Source organism: Pyxicephalus adspersus, chromosome 1 (assembly GCF_032062135.1).
Source record: "Pyxicephalus adspersus chromosome 1, UCB_Pads_2.0, whole genome shotgun sequence".
NCBI lineage: Eukaryota > Metazoa > Chordata > Amphibia > Anura > Pyxicephalidae > Pyxicephalus > Pyxicephalus adspersus.
In genome coordinates this window covers 39798702-39817836 of record NC_092858.1, presented here as the reverse complement: position 1 = coordinate 39817836, position 19135 = coordinate 39798702, and the positions used below count along the sequence as shown (strand labels likewise).

The window sequence follows — 19135 nt, the reverse complement described above, 5'->3', positions numbered from 1 at the left end:
TATCTGCTGATAGTGAAATTGCACCTAAAGAAACTATGCTGCCTAGATAAAGCATGGATGGCACCAACAATGCTTCTATGGAAAGACCTGAAAGTGCATTTGGTGAAATTGTATGTTTGTGACTACTGAGGAGGGAGAATGCTTACCAGGTGATTAACTTTTACATAACCAAGCTTTACCGTGGAACTTCTGCCATGGTCACTAGAAAAGCCTTCTTGATTTGATCATAAACTACTAGGTGAAAATATTCTCTGTGCTCTGTGGGCACCTTTAGGCAGCACTAAGCTTGGTACAGAGCCAGTTTAGGCATGCAGAATATATCCGTGGTTATAGAATGTCTCCTTGACTCTATTTCTCCTTCTAGCCTGTGGAGATCAGTGGGGCCATAGAGGAGGAGTTTACCGTGGCTCGTCTATACATCAGTAAGATCAAATCTGAGGTGAAATCTGTGGTGAAACGGTGTCGCCAGCTTGAGAATCTTCAAGTCGAATGCCATCGCAAGATGGAAGTTACAGGCCGGGAACTATCCTCATGCCAACTGCTTATATCCCAGGTATGAATACTTCATTTCGAAGCAAAAGAATTGTACAGATCAGATTCTATTAGGGAAATTACTGTGTAAACTTTATAACAAGTAAAAATATATGTTGTACATTATTAGTTAGCCATTAAGTAATTTAATAGTATAATACAGATTATCCTGTGCTGATGACTAGTATGAAGTGTTATTTTTAATACAATATCTTGTTTCTGATACTTGAAAAATGCTGCTGTAGAATAAAACACGTAACCTATTGCTGGTATAATTAGCATTATTTTGTTTCTAATTATACTAATGTATACCCATGAATGGGAACTAGTCATACAGAGCTGTCATTTCTGATTTGTTTGTAAAGGAGCATCTGACATATTTTTCTTTGCTTCACTACGTGCAAATCATGTGCATTATAAGCATCTTGTGTTCTAATATGTGCATGCTGGGTTGATAACACCAAGTATTGGAGCAATGATACAGATGACAGCTCTATAATATGAAAGCAGCAATGGCAGTGCCAATTTCTATTCTGCCTTCTGCAAGGTCATTTCCTACTTACAGGCTAATTATTTATAGCCATAGGTTTTTTTATAGCCATAGGGTTAACAAAACACTGTTTAAAGAATGAGCCTTGATCAGAAATCTCTACACAGGAAAGGTGCTATCATAAATATAAATTAAACAGAATAGGTATCTGTGTCAGAATCTACCCTAAGGCCAATTTTGTGCGCAACCAACTAAACTGATAGATATTCCGAACGGGAACTGATTGATACAGATTAGGTTCCCAAAGCACTGCACACATGCAAGATTCTGCATTTTTTTCCTGAATATAAAGACATTAGAATCCCAATCAGATTTACTAGTTCTTTGTACTTGCGGTATAATTTTTGTGCACTTTGCTCACTTTAACACTCCGTAACAGCAAAGCCACTGACTATGCAGGAAAAAATGTCTCTTCTTCCTCTACTATCTATAGGCACAGGGCTACTGTTATAACTGTAAATCTTGGTTCTAAGAGTGGATAATGTCACCTAAATTACTGTATGAGCCCTAATCTGTAATCATTCTATCCCATCAGTTCCATTCATGATCCATGTTAAGCAGAGATATGTTTATCCCATATAAGCCCATTGATGTCATAATATTCTAAAAGAGTATAGGTCTAGTAAAACAAAATAATCTGCATTTGTTTTGTGCAGAAACACAGATGCACAAATGCCCTTTGTTTGTAAGTTTGGATTACATGGTATATTGGAAAGAAGCAATGACCTAGGATACATTAAGCCTGAGTAATTGTGCAGTCATATTTTATATAGACAGTATGTGGATAGTGAAATAAAGTAGTAGGATGCATACTTAATAGATTTTTACACTTGTGTAATAGCATTGAATGATAGTGCTGTAAGTAAAATCCAATTTAAGACGATCACTGAACAAAGTAAGGATATATAACTTGACCTTTTCTTTTGTTTCACAGCATGAGGCTAAGATCAGGTCTCTTACGGAGTACATGCACAGCGTAGAGCTGAAGAAACGCCAGTTGGAGGAATCCTATGATTCTCTGAGTGAAGAACTTGCCAAGATGCAAGCTCAAGGTACTCTTTAGATATCAGTCACTCTGCTAAGAACACTGTGACAGATGAAATAGGGGACTAGAAGATTGTAAAATGGACTGATTTATTTCCATAAAAGAAAATTGGAAGTCTTGCCCAAAGCAGCCAACCCCATGAATACTTTTATTTTCCAGTTTGAACTAAATAAGCTAAAATTGATTGATTCCGACAACACATGCATTTTACCATTTTCACATTTCTTTTGTCTGGCACAAGTGAACACGTCTCATTTTATGGAAATCGAAGACAAATACAGTACAAATGACTGTTACCTTTTTATAAAAGTATTATTGTTCCCAACAGACAACCATCCTGCTGGGATGCTCCTCTCCTGTCATGTTTCACCAATCTCTGAGTTTATTTATAGGGGTCAAGGAACAAAGATTCAAAGATTTAAATAAACTGAGAGCAGGTTTACCTGAAGCTTAAGATTTCTTATGTTTGTGCCCTAAATCCAACTGATTGGTGTAGTTTTGCCTGCATTTGCCTAACAATACACAGTTTGAGTGTGGTGCAATGGAAAATATTCTGCTTACTACATAGTTGATTCTGTTCCAGGAAAACATGTGTTATGTAGTGTTTAATAATAAAGCATGTAAAAAGATCCCCCAACACATATGTGTGTGTATATGCCTAAGTGCATATATGTTAGGCCTGCCTTATAAAGACCCGTAACTCACTAATTAATTTAAGAAAATCTGCTAATAACTAATCCTCACCACTGTGATATGGATTAATGTATAACTTTTTAATGTCCTCTGTGAAGTGGTGGGTGTGCTAAGAAAAGGTGGACATATGCCAATGGGAATGCAGATTAAAGGCTCCTTTACCCTATAGCTATTCATTTTTAATGCATGTTGTTGTTTTGCATTACCTGAATTTATTTGTTCTGTATGAAAGCAGTCCATTTATGTAGAAAGTCCTGCTAACACAATTAATTAAAACAAGTCAATGCAGCATGTTTTAATGCAGGAAACCACAATGTTGATCATGGTTCTCTGCAGCACAGTTGTGTCGTGTTGGTACTAAATATATTATATAAATTTAGATGGCAGTGCAAGACCCTGCACCAGAGTACTGCAGGTTACCATGTACTACATTAACCGGTCTAAAGAAACCCTTCTGCTTTGCCCTGCATTGATAAGATTTTAGCTACTTTAATTGCCTGCATTTGTATCTAAGACAATCCTTAGTTGCCCTTAAAATCCCTGTCTTGCACCTAGTTAGCAGCATTCCCATAACATTACCAACAAGATAACACTGCAATGATTGTTTGCACATTATAATTGAAAATGTGTGTGTGCACAGGTGACAAGCACATTCCGAAACATAAAGCAGTCTTATAATAGGTGATAATGGCAGTTGCTGGGCTTTTCATGTCTTTGCTTATCACAGGGGATTCTATGTGATGTTTTCATCTTGTCACAAGAAATGATACATGTGAAAGATGTTGTGATTTTCACTGAAAATGATGTGTAATAAGCATTGTCACTTTCACTTGGCAGAAAATGTGACTGAAGTAGCAGCAAAGGATAAGGAGCAGGATGTGGTGGAAGCTAATGAAGTGAAGGTAGGAATGTCACTAATCTGTGTAATATGTCATATACAACAATATATTGATGCATTCCAGAACAGAGCTGTAATTGGTAAGATAACATGCACATTTTAAGTTTTTTTTTATGTTGATAATCACATTTATACACACAGAGCACTGATTAAGAAAAAACAATACCATGCACATTTATAAAAAGCACCAAAATGTACTTTATATATGTATGCTTCACAATGTCAGCTCCAGGAGCCTAAACTTTGTCTGGCCTCAATGAGAGTTCTGTGAGTAAAAAAAAATCTGTTTTAAACTCTGATAGGTATTTGTTTAGTTACAAAAAGAATTGCTGGCCCCCTTACCAATGATATTAATAGTTTATCTCATTTCTTTATGTGTTTAAAATATCACAAGAGGTGAAAATATATTTTTTGTTACCACAGGGAACTGGTGTAATGTTTTAAACCCCAATATAGACAGTTATACAGTGAATGAGAACATTTTACAATGGACACAATGGGTAATTCAAATGCTTGTACAGACATACATACCATAACAACAGAAGTAAATTAATTATTATTGTTAAAAATCTCAGAAATCTGAACTTCCCTGAGGATACACTTTTAAGCAAAATTTTCTTCTTGTGGTATTTTAGTAAGTTAGGGCCACACTTAGTAGTTATGTCAGGTGTGCATGCAGAGTGTCATGTAAAGTTCACATTTACCTATATATCTTTGCTTCAGAAGGTTCTGGAATTGCAAATGGAAAGCCACCGCGAGGCTCATCATAAGCAACTAGCACGTCTCCGCGATGAGATAAATGAGAAACAGAAGATCATTGATGAGCTTAAAGAGTAAGAACAAATATGACGTTTTTACTTTTTTATATATTTATTTACCTGCAGCAGTATGTAACTAAGTTCTCTACAATCACATTTATTTGGGTACATCTTATATTAATGGGGGTCACAGTACACACAAATGGAAAGAAACTGTACAATAACAGAACATAATACTGCTATAGGTTGTGTTTAAAATACATTTGTCATAATAGAAACACATGGGGCTCTATTTAATAACAGGCAGACTGATATTCCCTCAAAGATTCCCTGGTGGGAGTCAAATTAATGCCATTGAAACACATGAACCAGGAACATTAGCATGAAGGAATGTCTGATTCCCTGTTTTATAAATAGATGGTATGGCTATGGTATGCCTTAGCTGACTCCCCTGTCTTCAGTACTTTCCTAGTTACTGGCCCAGAACAAGTTTGCAGATCATGAAACAGAAAAATCAGAAGACTTTGCTTACTTGTTTTAGGTCAGTGACACAATGGGTCTGTTTTATTAAAGCTCTCCAAGCCTGGAGAAGGTATGTTTTTATCAGTAAACTGGTGTGATCCAGCAAACCTGAAATTGATTTCTTAAAAAATTGCTATTTGTTAGCCAATGTTTTAAATCCTAGACCAGATCCATTTCAGGTTCACTGATAAAGTGTATCTTATCCAGCCTTGGAGAGCTTTAATAAAGCAAGCCCAATGTACGGAAAAAGAAGAGAAAGTATGACAGCCAGAAATATAAGGGAATATCAGGTATGACAACGTCTGTTTGTCTTATAGCAGATTTGTTTTGCTGCTTTAAATCTGTAAGAAGTACATTACTGTATTAGTAAGGATGGCTTTGGAAGTTCACACCATTCACAGGTTATGTGTTTATTCATGTTACTCTGTGACTTTCACTGCTAGATACCTTCCATTTATGATCAGTTTGGTGGTCTGTCTTTTTAAGTCACAGCTTCACAGCTTCACAACAAAAACACCTTACAGAATTGATTTGATGATTTATTGAAGGGGATGATTTATTGAAATGTGTCATTTTTCACAGTTTGAACCAGAAGCTGCAGCTGGAGTTGGAGAAGCTGAGAGCTGACTACGAGAAGCTGAAGAGTGAGGAACACGAGAAGAGCAACAAGCTGCAGGAGCTGACGTAACTATCGTGCCGGTGGTCATAATGTCATGTTGTTCTTCTGTAGATCTAAGCATCTGTAGATCCATAATACTGACAGTTCAGGGTCTCCATGTGACTCTCCTAGTATACCTTAGCCTTGCAAACCTTCTGTTTCTCCTTACAGTCTGGGACACCAATAAGAGCAAAGTGAAAATGTTTAAAATTGGTTTTCCAATGTAAGTTAGTAGAACACCATTTAACTGGCACATTTTTTTGCTGTGCCAGTTAAGTTGCTCCTTCTTCCTTGATTTTTCCAGATACATTTTTATCAAATATATTGAATAAAAGAGGGTACTAATCTTAACTAATATTTCAGTTTTGACTGCATCTTGGGAGTCTGAAACTTGTATCTCTAAAGAGCACAGTTTTCCACTGTTGTTTCTCATGTTTGGTGTCTCATACTTGAAGTTGCATTCTCTACAATGTACAGTAAAATTCATTTAGCAGTATGATTTAGCGGTAGACGGAAGATCTGCTGTAGCAGTTGTGGCAGGTGGTAAGAGAGCAGAAGTAAAGTGCAGAAATTATGACGATGATCCCCCATGGAGATAAAGAAATTCTTTTATAATAATTCTGTTCAGGGACCAGTCTTGGGAGCTCTTGCAAGTCCCACAAGAATACCCCTATTGATGTGGGTCAGATTAATTACTTTTTCAGTACAAAGTAAAAGAGTTTTCTTTTGGAAAAGAATATTCAAACCCAATGTAGAGAGAACATAAGAACAATGTTTTTTTTCTAACTTTCCTGTATTAACCCTGATAAGTCTTGGCTAATATGAGTCTGCCTGTAACCCAAGATATCAGGGCATCACTTGATCAAGTTAAAAACAACTGGATTGTGTGAATGTCCTCCTATATCTCAAGGCTAGACAGACAGAGTTGCTAAGTGCTAACAGACAGCTTAAGCTGGTATTGGCTGTGTAACTATGACTAGCATGTTTTTAGAGGCAAAGAGTGTCAGTCTTCTCCTTTTCTGACAAAAAGTGTTTTAAATAAATCTAATTTGTTTTATTGCTACTAGATTTCTGTACGAGAAACACGAACAGTCCAAGCAGGATCTTAAAGGGCTCGAGGAGACAGTTGTAAGTATTTTTCTTTTTATTTTTGTATTGTACTCTTGGTACTCCTGTCTGTATGAATTCACTCTCATGTTCTGATATTGTTCTAGGCACGTGAACTTCAGACCCTTCACAATCTTCGGAAGCTTTTTGTTCAAGACGTCACATCTCGAGTCAAGAAAGTAAGTCATTTTGTAATACTTTCTGATATTTATGAAAGATAAATATAATAAGGCCACCATTACACTTAGATAACTGCATTTCACATATTTTTAATAACTTCTATTTATTTATTACCAATATATTATTTACAAAATTAAATCAAATTATTTTTATAGCCATGCCACTAATTGTCTCTTCATTTAGTTACTGTATGGTAAGATCATTCTTTCTTGCTATAGTGCAGACTTTTTTTTTAAAAATAGTACACCAACTGGTGAAATTCTTCTTTATTTGTGTATAAGAGCTTGGGAAAATTTAGAGACCCTGGGGGATCCTTGGTCAGGCAGTAGGGACGACTGCCTGTGGATGGAATCCCCCCCAGTGACTTCAAAACTTTTCCTTTACACAGTTGTTCATTATCCATTTTCCCCACCCAACTAAGTACGTCCAGTCCACCCTACCCCTTTAAATCACCATACATTACCTGGACTTCACTCAGGGGCTTGTGGCATTGTTTACACTTCTGTGGTAGCTTTTTGATCCAACTTCCTTGTCTGCACAGTTTGGCTCCATAGGCTTTTAAGGGGCTGATCCCAGCTACATGTGTTGTCTTATATATGAAATTGATGATGCTCAACACAGGAACAAGCATGGAGGAGGACAACCACAACAAAAATGGGATGGAAATATTTTGTTAGCACCAGCATGTATAACATGCCTGAAACATATTTTATGTGAAGTATTAAAATAGAAGATCATTAGAGTGACAGCTTGCACAGGACACATCTATGGAAATGCAAAACTCACTTAAAGCAGCTCAAATGCTGGTTAGTAGGAGGCCAACTGTAGGTCAAATGCAACTGTCAGTGAGTTCTAAGGATCTGATAGCATTGACACAATGAAGTTGGAATTTTTTAAAATTAATTTTGATTACAAGATCTGAAGACACATTTTCTAAAGCGTTAATGAATTTCCCTTGTATGCTTTACATGCCTCCCTTCCATGGGTGTTTATAAACTAGGCATTTAGAATTCTTTGTGAATTTATCTTTTAAACAGTCACTTTTGGTGAAAAAAATATATATAACAATTTTTTTTTAGAGTGCTGAGATGGAACCCGAGGACAGTGGGGGGATTCACTCCCAGAAGCAGAAGATTTCCTTTCTTGAGAACAACCTGGAGCAACTTACAAAGGTTCACAAACAGGTAAGTGTAACTTGTAGGATGGACATACCTGCCTGTGTCCATGCTAAATAAAAGCTGGTAAGAAGCTTGTGCTATGACAGTCCAGCTGACCATATGCTGCTTCGCTGCTTCCATTGTAAAAGAACATTGTTGTATACCACTTCAAGGGAGAAGTTAATACATTTACTTTACCTTTTTTATTGGGGCTCAATAAAAGAGTGCAGGGAGGTGAAGTTCACTAACCTAATGGTGGCAATGACATTTCACTATATTTAAAGAGATCCCGTTGCTTGTTAAAGTAAACAAAAACTGTAATTGTAAAGTACATTTATAATACCATTTCTGTTGCAGCTGAACCTTGGTGACATGCAGAGCTAGGGCTGCTGCTAAGAACCTCCACATTCAGCAATTTGAGTGTGTTAGATACGTCCAGTATATATGTTCTGCCACCCCCCACAATTCTGAAGGGACACACTGGTTTAGGTAGTAGCAATGAAAGTAGTAAACTACAATGCATGGGGGGCGCAGCCATCTAACGTACCCAGAAGTGCACTGGCTCTATACAGGAAGTCTCCGGGTTACATATGGGATAGGGTTTGTAGGTTTGTTCATAAGTTGAATTTGTATGTAAGTCATAACAGGTACATTATTTTAATGAATTAGGACAGAAGTTTGTCTCAACATAATATTAGGCAGCGTGGTGTCCATTACTGTAAAAAAAACCTCACTGTCAATTGATAACAAAGCAAAAAAAAAAAACTTTATGGAGCCTAGACAATCTGGAGCAAGCTGTGCTTTGATATGCAAAAGAAACAACTGCAGAGTTTGTCTTGGTCATTAAAGAGTTACAAGAGGTTGCAGAAGAGCTTAGTCTCAGATGTGATTAGCAAAAGATTTCTTCTGCAAATTATGCAAACTGCCCCCACCCCCCTCCAAGCCTCCGTTCTGCACATGAGGGAGCAGGAAAGCCCCGTTCATAGCTAGGAGTCGTCCGTATGTCAGATGTCCTTAACCTGGGGACGACCTGTATCTGCAATAAAATGAAGATCAGATACAGTGGAGTTGGTAGAGATTATTACAGAAGTATTACTCAAAGCAGCATTTGTTTACTTGTTTTTAGGTAACAACTTTTTGTTGATACTTAAAAACAACATATTATAACCAAAAAACAAACGTGAAATATTGCAGCCTACCACTTCTTATATTATTTCCACGTTTCAGGCTAGGAACATTTACAACAAGTACTGACAAAATACCTGTAGATCTTTCCAGAAATTCAGTGTCCTTATAACTCCCTGTACTCTTAAAAATGCAAAAATAACCTTGTCTTTACTGTGCTATCTAGTCCCATCAATCCACCATGTAATATAAATGAACAAAGCAGACATGTTTGAATTCCAGGTTGTATGACAACCAGAACTGTTCATATAAATACAATGGAGAAAGAAGCATAAACATAAAAGGACAGGAAATGTGTATTTACAGGAATACAAGGTAAAATAAAGTAAGGGAAGGTTGGAAAAATTAACATAGCCCGTAGCAACATATACTGCAATTTTGTATTTGGGTTTAAATACATCTTATATGAGTTCTGTAAACGTCTGATGGTTTGCAGTGGGTTTCTTCTTTTTGCACATTGATCATTACTCTATTGAATAAAGGAGCCCTGTGTCTGTCTCATTGTGTAGCTTGGGAACCTTAATGGTTTTAACATGCTTGATCTGCCATTGTCTGATATTCTTCACCATTAGTTTTCAGTGCGTGGCTGTAACCTTGGATGGAAAATGGATCTCTGTACATTTGTAGAGACCTTAAATTTATTCTATATAGAACTATATAGATCAACATTTAACAGAACATCTGAAATCATTATAGCCACTTTTTTAGTTTGTTGTATGTAGTATATTCATTGTTGGTTAAAGACTGTAGGTGATCCTTGTGAAATAATCCATACTAACCCATAACTGCCTTATCTTTTGTTGCAGTATCTACTCACTTACATAAATATTTAAATGAAATATGTACTCATAAATAAATACTCATCTGGAGTAGGTTTGCTACTAAGTAAGTCAGAATAAAGTCTAAATACATTACTTTATTAAAGGAAACCTGTCATGAGAAAAAAAAAAAACCACACAAAACTCATATATTGAATTCACATTTACTTTTTGTAAAATTTTAAACTCTTCTTTGAAATTCTTTTACATTTTCTTTTGCTTTCAAATGGCATTATTGGGGTATTTATGTAACTGCATTGCAGTGCAGTTGGTAATGGGTTGAAACCAGTATTGAAGGAGTAACATGCACTGTAGTAGCACAAATGTGTCAATAGTGTCTACTTTATTTTTATGACATTTGATGATAATGATAAGCACAGGGATTAGGCCAAGACGAATTATTTCTAAAAGGTAAGCTAGGGTTCTCCTGTTTTAAACCCAACAGTGGGAACAAACTTGCTATAAAGTGCACTCTCCCTCTTGATTTTGTAGATTGCATTTTTTTTGTTGTCTCTGTTTTCCTCCTTTAGTGCCAGTACAGCCAGCAAAATGTATGTGCGGCATAGTAGTAGTGCAATGCTTTGAGCAGATATCTAGTATATGCCACTGGATTATTAGTGATCATTTCGAGTGACAATAGGGATAAACATGTGGCAGGTTCAATAAAGTGGGAAGGGTGGAGGACAAGCAGGAGTTCCTTTGTGAGGGGAAACCAATAGTAACAGGAAGAAACGAGGACTCAATGGCCTAAATACCCCATTTTTTTTGTAATTAAAGGTTTTATTAGGGGTATCAAAGAAGCAATGCAAAAAAAAACAAGCAATGCACCATATCATCTGTCCAACATTTTGAGACGTACTTTTAACTGAAACATTAACATGGTTGTTTGTAATATGAATGAACAATTCAATTATTCAACCAAGCATATAGATGGAAGAAGACAAAACAGTAGGCACAACCCGTTCCACTGTTGCCTATAAGGGGTGTTTGTATGGGTGTTCTTTCAATGAGTGCCCGCTTTGGGTTTAATAAAGGACACAGGCTAAGGAGAGAGGTCATGCCCTGGCTGCATCTACTAAACAGATATATAACAATTTGTGGTATTGCTTGAGGTTGAAGTTGCTTTGGGTAAATACTCCATTTTTGTATTGGTATCAGTAGTACAGATAACGAGGACGTAATCTCTACAGTGGAAATGCAAACTTAAAACGGTGCATAAGCTCTTGCAAGCCTTTATGGATACATTTGTACTTTTTGGGAAGATGACTCCTGTCTTTCTAGTTTTTGAAAGACAGGCTTTTAAAGAGTCATACAACACAAACCTGAAATGTCAATTTTTGGTTGATTTTTCAATATCTTTAACCCAACCTTCCACCATCTGAGTTTCTTTTATCTCGTGGGAAATTTGTGCTCCTATGTTTTATACACAGCATCTTTCACAAGATGATCCTGTTCTTCCTATTGTAAAGTATAAAAAATATGATAGGAGATACTGTGACAGAAGGGGGACATGAAACACACAAAATTACAAGGTGACAAAGAACAGTCAGGAACTATGACAGGGAGATCTTTCTGATGGCTTACCTATGACATATTGAAAAACATGTGTTATAAGGCACTTTTGGATGAATTAGGCCTTTAAACATTTTAACATTGTCAAAAGTGTCAATCATCATCAAACGGCATGCATGAGAATATACTTTAAGGAAACAGTTCACCAACAGGTACCCTATTTTCTAGTTAATATAAATGTCTGCATGTGTATCAGGCAGAATATGAATTTATTGTCTGTTGCGGGTTGCCTATTTCTTTTTGGTATATAAATCAGTGTTCCAGGACGTGGAAGGTTTGTATTTAATTTCCAGGAAAACCTGTCATTGTAAATTACTTCTTGAGTAATGTTTGCACAGCTGAAGTGGTATTTACTCTGTCTGTTGACATGGTACATGCATAACTGTTTAGTTGATCTTGCAGAAATTCTAAAATATGGTCTGAGGTTTTGACTTGCACCATGGGATATTAAAAAATTTTTCAAAGTGGTAATATACTGTAAACAGCCGTTAACTTTTTGTTCTGATTCAGGTAACTTGAGCAAGATGGATTTTACCATAATTTGTGGTTATTACATAGCATAGAATGGATTTTGGTTAGGGTGTTTGCTATTTTACTAGTTGTATAGTGAACATGTCTCCGTTCATTAACAGATGTGTGAATCCTTACTAAAATGAACTTCTTTGAATAAAACATTGGAGGTCAAATTGTACCAAAATCGTAGCCCAATTTACATTAAACATATAATAGTTTAAATCTTTTTTTGGCAGTGTTTAGGAGACATAATCATTGTACATAATGCCACATCCCCTATGCAGAAACATGATAACATACATACTGTAGCTTACCTGTATATTATACATACAGTATACATTCCTTCTATTCCTATATCCCTTAATACAGACTATTGCTGTTGCTAAATAGGGGGCTGCCTTAATCACAATCATATATGTTATGTGTTATAAAAAGGATAAAATCTGCATCTTGGTATCAATCGGGATGTGCAGTACTCACAGATTCTCAACAAAAATGACTGCAGAATTTTAAAAATAGTGCATACCTGACATATACCTTCTGAAATACAGACACCTTCATAAGAAAAGAATTAGACTTCTGGAAGTATTCTGCATTTACTGCTTAGTGTTGTTATAAGGAAGCAACATGAACATATTTACACACAATCATCCATACTCATTCATGAAAGGATTGTCAAACAACAACAGTGTCACCCACAGTAAATGTGGAAAAACTGGTGATTAAAAGTCACTTTCATGCAAACCCTTCATGCTTCATCACTTTTAGTCACTAACTCAAAGTAAGTGACTTTCCTGATATACAGTACATATTTCTCTGGGCTAATGATTTAGAAAGAAGTGATTAGCACAATAGCCGCACAATTAGCATTTTTAGAAGGCAATCGCAATAGCTGGCTCCATATTTCTTCTTGGGCAGCTTTACTTCATACTTTTACAAGTGATTGGTTGTTTCGAGTGAGCAGAGCTCCACTTCACAGCATCTGCTTCACCCTTCAGTAAATAAACCAATGGTGCTACGATGTGCATAGTAATGCTAACCAAAGCAAACTAGCCTAACATAATATTCACACCATGTAATTATATAGACCTGTAGTATAGATGCAGCCTGAGACCCAGAATTCTCTTTTCAGCAGAGCAGCTAAGAGCCTGGAAAGCCTGAAAAAGGGCAACCTCTATGTAATATATACAAGAAACAAGAAAAATATTTTTAAGAAATGTATTTTTACCCGCCATAAGTAAGAATACACAAAGCCATTATATATTCAATGTGCACGCTGTGCATACATTTGTTAAAGGCAGTAAGTAAGCCAAAACAGTTCTAGCTGCTTACTGAATACTGTGCTATTGAAGAAGAAATTTTATTTGGCAGTTGTAGTAAATTACATCTGAAAATAAACTCCAAGAATTGCAAATTGCTTCCCCGAAATGGCTGTAGGTGAGAATATAATGTTATTATATATATGTGTGTGTATATATATATATATATATAGCTTCATACATTCAAAAGCCTGTTGTGTAGCCTGGCTGTAGCTGAGCAAGTATTTTCACAGTCAGGTTCTATCCTAGCCTTTAATTTAGACTTTATATTTAGGTCTTACCTATTTTCTAAGTCTTGTCTTCTTCATGTAGAGACATGGCTTCCACTGTAAAGCGGGGATTCTGGGAAAAAGCCTGATACCTATTGTTATTCCCACTTTGGGTGCCACATGGTAACATCTGATTGACCCTTCCACTGGCCTAATTCAGAGATGAGAGGTAATGAGTTGTAGTGCAGTGTAAAGGTACATTTGACTAATGAAGCATATATTGTGTTCACCACTTTGCCTTTGTACACTGTATTCACTCATTAACTAGATTGCTATTAAAATTTGCCTTGTTCGATTTTGAATTTATTTGGGCTTTAAAGTATTGTCAGCTCCAGCTTTACTGGCAAAGTCAATGGCTTTTATCTGCTTGTGCAGCTTTCCTAACCAAATGCCTTATACAGTCCAGATAATATCATTGTATTTGCTTCCTTAATAGCTTTTCTGAACCTTTTCCATTTTTTATCTCAATATAAATTCAATGAATAATTGAAGTTATATTGTTCTATCTAATAAGCTTTCTCAGCATCTTTATTCTTAAGTGCCATTTCACCGTGTGTCAATTTTTTTTTCTATTTGTTCCATACTCTGCTTTTTTTTTTTTTTTTTTGTTTGCACGTAGCATTTGTACAGAAAAGCAATCTCTTTTCAATGACTCCCATTTGTATCCCCATTCCCTCCCTGCTGCCTTCCATTTAGCTGGATGACTGGGTATCCAAGGTACTGAAAGATATATTAATACAGAGATGTTTGCCTAACTCCAAGTCTGCTGGCGTCTGTTTACTCAGCCCCTTGTGTCTTCACTTCTCCTTTTCTGCACTGAGCAGTGATATGGATCTCTGATATAGGAGAGATTCCTGTAATATTAGTCCCAAGGCAGCAAAGCGTTGTTAGATTTTAAGAGGAACATCAGGCAAACGTTAAACAATAATGAGGTAATAGGGTACAATATTTTACAACACTTATGTCTAGTAATAACATAAACTCAAGGTGCCTTATCCAGTGGCGCTGTCCTTAGAGCAATAGGTCACATGGCAGAATCATATTTTTGGCATCCATTTATACATTGACCTTCATTTTTATATTCTGGATATTAGCTGTAACCTGTAATTAAAACTGTGTGATACATACATTGTTAAAGTAGTTTGCTAAACTTTAGCTGAAATTACAAATCAGACTTGGAAAAAATGCCTATATTGATTGTTAAGCCAGAAGCAAAATTGGACTTGTTTCCTTTCCTGGGAATAAGCTGAATTTATTCTCCAATACTTTGTCTCTGGATCCTATATTTCTAGAACTGGGTGAGGGATGTTTAGATGGCACACAGAGCTTAAGTAGTGGTCAAGATAATGGGGCACTAATCATAAATATAAATAAGTGCATTTGTAAGTTAAAGCAGCCAAATAGTATTGGAGAAGGAATGGTTATAAAAAAAAGAGAAAAGGATGCCTACATTGTGTGGAATGACTCAAAAAAAAAACACATTTTCTTCTTTGACTGGAGTTCCTCTTAAAATTGCTTACTTCAATATATTAAACAAAATATGATCACAGCAAAATGGAAAGAAGCTTTAAATAAATGCAGCAACATGGAGTCAGGGTGGCAGCTCTTGCCTTAGCTGTTACATGTGGCATTAGTGAATGCGGTATGTTGTTTGCAGACTGGGCATGCCGCTCGACACACTTCTCCTAAACATTGATTACATGAAGAGTAATCTTCCTATATATTGTTGCTTTCACCTTCTGTTAAGATAGCAACATGTGTCATTTTTTTTAACTTGTCAGCAGTGTTCCATTTATGCGTGTAAAAGTTACAGGTGGATCCTGCTCTTCAGTTAAAAATGTAATTTCTATTATGAGAATGCAACAAAACTTAGAATGTTTCTGTTGTAACACAAGTAGAAGGATTACAAATAGAAGGCACAGGAGCTGGGAAGTTGGGTGCAGAAAGCTCTACTATCCGAAGAACCCTTCATGTACAACATGCTATAGGTTGTTACACCAGATTCCACTTCTGTAACTATCTTATTTGCTTTGGGTGAACTGACCCTTTCCAGCGTTAGGTTTGACTGGCTAAATCCCAGCCACACTTAACTGATGTTTGCTTTTTGTGTTCATTTTTTATTACCGGGGTAACTATTATACACATTGTTATCATATGTTGCACCGAGTATCAAAAATGTCAACAATTTGTACTGAATGTATAAAGAGCCTCATATACACCTTATTAAAGATGGTGTGTTTTTTGGCTAAGACTTAGCTTGTTGATTTATTTCTGGACATTAGAAGTCGGGAAAGGAGCAAATTCCCAATGGAACACTTATTTTAACAACTAGGATTCCTATGAGAAAACTTGAACTTTTTTAAGGATTTTTTTTATAAAATCGAGATTACTGATTTACTGATTGAATTTTTACAAGCTAAAGGCCAGAGAGGAATCAAATTCCCCTTGGACCACCCTTATTTTGACAGCTAGGATTTAAATGGGAAAGTTTAGGAGGGATCTCATTTTGCACTAAACATATAGGGGAAGGCAACTCTACATAACACAAGTACAGCAGTTTTTTTAGTTGTGACTAGCACACATTATCAACATTTTAAGAGAGAATATTGGTACAGCTCTAATGACATAGCGAAAGTATAACACAACTAGATCACCATGGCACTATTTTTGTCTCTTTCTGTTAAATTAAACATAGACCCTGATCAACTGACCCACTCTGTTCTATTGTTTTAAACTTAACCTTCTAAATCACAGATCAATTCATGTAAATAATGGACCTGGTTTATCAAAGCTCTGCAAGGCTGGAGAGGAAGACTATCATGGGTGAACCTGGGTGATCCGACTGGATGCAACTAAATCCCCCAGGTTCCCCCATGATATTCTGTCTTCTGGAGTTTATTTCAATAAATCAGATCCAATGTTGGAGAAGGCATTCCCTACCATCGATTAAGTTTGGTTGTGCAGTTCACATTCATAATACTGTTAGAGTTTGTGGTATATTTTGGGCTGCTTGAATTAGTGTTGCTTAGCTTCTGCTATCACACAGCTTCCCATCCATTGACTGGAGATCTCAAAACACATCAGCATTATCAACTGTTTGCATTTAGCTATTGCAGTGCTTGCATGAAATAAAACATTCCTATATTGAATGCATGTCATGCCACTCCACGTCGCTCCTGAAGTCATGTCATTCATACACTGCTATTAGCTTGGTTTACCAGTAAGCAATACAGCGATGAAGCTGTTTTTCTCTGTCAAATTATTGGCCACACATATTTTCCCTATCAGGAAAAGTCATCTAATGTGATATACATACACATGACCCTTGTTAATTAAAGGGATTTACATGTTCACTGTCAAAGTACATTTTTACTTTGCAAGGTGAATTCACATTTATGTTAGTAAATGAGGTTAAACAATAATAAATTGATCTTAAAAGTGATCATATTCTATTCCATTTGTAAACTAATCCAAACGTAACAATTTTCTAAATCATGTTAGAATCAGTAAAACCGAAAAATATTGTAAAAGTGAATATTCTAGCAGAGAGGAGTTGTTCTGGGTGCCAAAAGTTGTGTGTGCAGATGGCAGTTTTGGTAATCCAGGTGTAGTTTTTTTTCTTAATAAATGTATACTTAATCAGTGTGAACAGTTTTTTGTATGTCACAGTCCAGCTGTTCATTTTGATAAGACATTAAATAACGTTCTCTAAATTTTAAAGTAGAGAAATAGTAGTAGTAGGAGTAGGTAATGGTAGCAAATAAGGCTGCCTAGTTTTGGAACCCAGTTTCAGCTTCATATGACCAGACATTCAGTTCATGTGGCTGCACCTGGCCGTGTGCTCACTTCTCCATGTATGTCTAATTGCCATGGTGCAGATAGATTCTCAAACACAAATACAAGGTTGGGTGATGTTTAAGTAAGGTACCTGAGTTTCATTACTGTGGAGCCCCATTTCCTTCTCACTAAGCCTTGATCTGTTTCCCCTCTATGTTATGGTATGGCTGTTGCACCATCACTTCATCTACAAAGAGAAAGTTTGTGAATTTTCAGTTGTACACACAGCATGCAATGGATAAATGTTGTATGTTTCTAAGAACAGTTAATTCTACCAACAGTCTTGAACATGTGCAAGTACAATATACAGTATATGGTATGTTTGTGTAAAATATTTGTATTTTTTTCAGGAGTTCTTATCTTGCATACATACCTAGACCTTGTAGCAGTATTTGCAGCCTATTTACCGTTTGTGATCACACTGCTTTTATATTTTTATTAAACCTAGGAAAACCAAGGCCATTGTGACATTAAACATTGATTAACAGTATGTTTAATAGTGCTGTTGCACATGGCATTATTTTTTCATTTGTGCTTTTTTTGTTCATATATAGAAAGGCTTAATATGTGAATGAATGTAATGTTTTAAAATTCATACTTTATCCTCCTGTCTCTTAAAAAAATGAAACCTGTAATATGATAATACTAATGTGACTGCATATACTTACAATTTATACGCTGTGCAATATTAATGTTTTCTCAAACATTATCAATATTGATAAGACTATATATGAGGCCTGTCTATTAAATAACAAGACTGTGTTTCTATCTCTTAAACAAAGCAATGAGAACTAGTTATGAGCACTTGCCATGAATGTTTAAACTTGTCCAAACATGCACGACAACAGACGGCACTCTCTGACGTTTAGGTTGTTATCAGCCACTGTTTAATGCATTTGTGTTTCCCCTCGTGTGCTGAAATCATGATGACTTGAGCAACTCTTTAATTTGAAATTTTTAGACAAGTTTCACACCAGAGCAAAAAAAACAGTGCCACACAGAAATTAGCGCTGACATTCTGCAGCAACTTGAGGTCGACCTAAACCTTTTTCAAAAAGTCATCACTTTGTGACGAAACCTGGATCTTCCAGTATGGCCCTGAAACAAAACAACAGTCAAGTTGGCAAGTATGGCAAGAAGACAAAAACACTAGGGAACCTTGGAGCCCTATGGGACAGGGAGGTAGATAGGTATGATGTGAGGGTAGGGACAAATTGGGTGGGGGGCGATGTGAAGATTAACTGGGATAGTAAGGGAAATGAGGGGAAGTAAGATGAGAAGGGACTAAGAGGTCATAAATTTACATCCTCAATGCCTACTAACATCGCCCCAGTCACGAGCATAACAATTGAAATTTAGGGAACTCTTTCCAGGTGATCGTCATCCTCTGCAACCAACTGACCCATTTGCTGAATTTTTTATAGTTCCGCTAGCCAATCCCTCAAAGTGGGACTACGCTGTACTACGCTAGGACTTTCTCCATATTCACCAGGTTTGGCACTTGGTTCTTAAAGAAACATGCT

At 36.3% G+C, this 19135-nt stretch overlaps 1 protein-coding gene across 2 annotated transcripts in view; it reads left to right on the top strand.

Annotated features, from left to right (window-relative positions):
• Positions 1-19135, top strand: part of KIF5A (kinesin family member 5A) — a gene marked incomplete in the record, with an annotated part of 86174 nt that overhangs the window by 52765 nt on the left and 14274 nt on the right. The window contains 9 exon segments of one of the 2 annotated variants that reach the window (XM_072407368.1): positions 365-553; positions 2016-2133; positions 3657-3721; positions 4441-4550; positions 5580-5681; positions 6723-6783; positions 6870-6941; positions 8022-8126; positions 14472-14492. In XM_072407368.1, coding sequence (XP_072263469.1) covers positions 365-553; positions 2016-2133; positions 3657-3721; positions 4441-4550; positions 5580-5681; positions 6723-6783; positions 6870-6941; positions 8022-8126; positions 14472-14492 — 843 coding nt within the window. 2 annotated transcript variants of the gene reach the window in all.